Here is a 2500-nt window from a genome sequence, read left to right on the forward strand (position 1 = left end):
TTTCGCGTATTTTTTCTATGCTGGGAATATCAGGTCCCTATGATTACCATTATCTATCATGGTTTTGAATAATCTCTTATAAGAACCAAATTTCCTGTTGTGATTGCAACATACAGCGTTTAAAGGCCTATCACTTTCACCAAAAAGCGTAAGATCAAAATTAAAGTACAGATAAACTTTTTTACACCATTATACAGGCATGCATCCCCATCCGGGGTAAAATGTCTATGCTTTACTTTCATCATGTTCATGTTTTTAGAAGCCAAAATTAATGAGAAATAAGACACTTGGTCATTGCTTTGATTATTTAGAAATAAGGAACTAGCAATGCGTCAATACAGGTATATGTTGGCTAATGGTGATGTAACTCTATTTTCGCTCTCAGGTGATCACCAACAGTTGCAACCAACTGCCACTGTATACGAACTGGCCACGAAATACAAGCTGGAAATTTCTTTGTTTGAAAGGATGATCAAGAATGGTCTGCCGATCATAGTAACGAATAATTAATTTATTTCGCGGTTTCATTACGCCTAAACCCGAGAACAATCATCGATCCTTATATATTTTTTTTTTTAGGTAGCGATTAAAACTGAAGGTTGACTCAGAAACTTGTAACTTTCTCATTTATTTTTCGCACCTCTTAAGCAATCAAATATTGTAGACACTTCATTTGATTTACGTTTCACCCAAAGGTACGAGACCTTAGAATACCAACATCGGATGAGGCCTGAAATATCTTCCTTGCTCGTTCCATCCATCTATCCGCATCTGAAGAACCATCCTTCAGTGAATGAGCATCCAAACAGCAATCAAAGGGGAAGGGAATCCACCTGCTCAACTCCTCTTCTTTTCATATAATTCCACACCTCACTTTGAGACAATGTACAGGTTCATGTTGCTCAGAGGTACTGATGCTTATAGATTTACTGTCTATCTCGTGTATTTTTTTTTTTTTTTTTTCATAACGCTTCTTTCTTATCGGAAATGTGTGACTAATTCTATGCCATCTCTTTTTTTTCCTGGGAAATTATAGGGCGTATCTGATGACAATAACAGTCGTCAAAATACTTTCGAAGGTGTAGACTTAATCATTTGTCCCTAACGATTGTCGCCATCTCGATGCTGCCAATGGTTAACCAGCTCGGACAAATAATAAACTATCCTCACGACCTGTACTCCTGGACCCGTCTTCTTTCTCCTCAGAAAGGTAAAATGATTCCTTTACACTGAAAGCATAATCAAACGGTTGTTCCACAAACACTCTGTAAACGATGTGCATATGCATAAATATGTTGCCTTTTTCCCATACAACATACTTTTTTTAACCAACAGTTGCAACGGAAACATCATGTATGTCAGGGAGTTCGGATCTGCGTTGTGGATAACTTCCAAGGAGAGGAAAATGACATCATTTTACTGTCTCTTGTACGCAGTAATGAGGAAGGCCAAGTAGGCTTTTTACGGAAGGAGAATCGAATCTGCGTGGCTCTTTCACGAGCTAGGCATGGCTTGTACATCACTGGTAACATGGATCAGTTGAATGCTGCTACTAAAGGGGAAAATCTTTGGACAAAGATTAAAGAAGATCTTACACGAAACAAAGCAATAGGCAGTTCCCTGACCTTGCGTTGTGAAAACCACCCTGATCAGCTGACTTCAGTGTCAAGTGGTGCTGACTTTCTGGCCAGATGTCCCGAGGGAGGATGCTTGAAAGCGTGCTCCGTCTCGCTGCCAATATGTAATCATAGATGCCCAAAGTCTTGTCACTTGGCAGGAATAGACCATAAAGATGTCAGATGCCCACAGCCATGTCCTAAAATGTGCAAAAGGAACCACCCTTGCCCACAAAGCTGCTGGGAACCATGCGACCCTTGCATAGTTTTGATTGACAAAACGTTCCCATGTGGGCATACTCATAAAGTAAAATGTCATGAGTATGAAAGTAAGAACTTCCTCTGTCCAACTATAGTTAAACGACAGTTGCCACATTGTCAGCATGAAGCAGACATGCAATGTAATCGTGATCCGGCAAGTTTCCCGTGCCCCGTGCCATGTGACATACGACTTGAATGTGGACATCAGTGTACACAGAAATGCCACACAACCAAAGATCCTGATCATTTAGAGTTCAAGTGCGAACAGCCCTGTACACGGAAACCAGAGGGGTGCACCAAAACTCATCGAACGTCCGAAGAAACCAATGTTGAGTCGAGGACTTAATGGGGCTTTAGCGTAAAGGAATTAACGTACAAGTGAAACAATCAAACTATGTGGCCACAGACATACAGATTCGACTGACTTGCATATAAAGGAGAAGAGGATATTTTCTGGTCATGAAGCAGGACGCAGGGAAAGTTGTTGCCACATGCAACAACCCATGCCGAGAGGGAGAGGGAAAAATGCAGCGAAGAATGTGGAGGATGTCAGGTGAAAGTGAAGAAGATCGTGCCAGACTGTCGTCATGAAATACAGGTAAGTTTTGGTATCACACGTTACA

At 41.0% G+C, this 2500-nt stretch overlaps 1 protein-coding gene across 1 annotated transcript in view; it reads left to right on the top strand.

Annotated features, from left to right (window-relative positions):
• Window positions 1-2500, top strand: part of LOC122267156 (NFX1-type zinc finger-containing protein 1) — a 28888-nt gene that overhangs the window by 18039 nt on the left and 8349 nt on the right. The window contains 6 exon segments of the mRNA XM_086545416.1: window positions 386-495; window positions 703-885; window positions 1037-1210; window positions 1336-2210; window positions 2257-2389; window positions 2392-2475. Of these exon segments, the coding sequence (XP_086401542.1) occupies window positions 386-495; window positions 703-885; window positions 1037-1210; window positions 1336-2210; window positions 2257-2389; window positions 2392-2475 (1559 nt within the window).

Source organism: Penaeus japonicus, unplaced genomic scaffold (assembly GCF_977035675.1).
Source record: "Penaeus japonicus unplaced genomic scaffold, GWHDUDI00000001_assembly GWHDUDI00000001, whole genome shotgun sequence".
NCBI classification, from domain to species: Eukaryota; Metazoa; Arthropoda; class Malacostraca; order Decapoda; family Penaeidae; genus Penaeus; species Penaeus japonicus.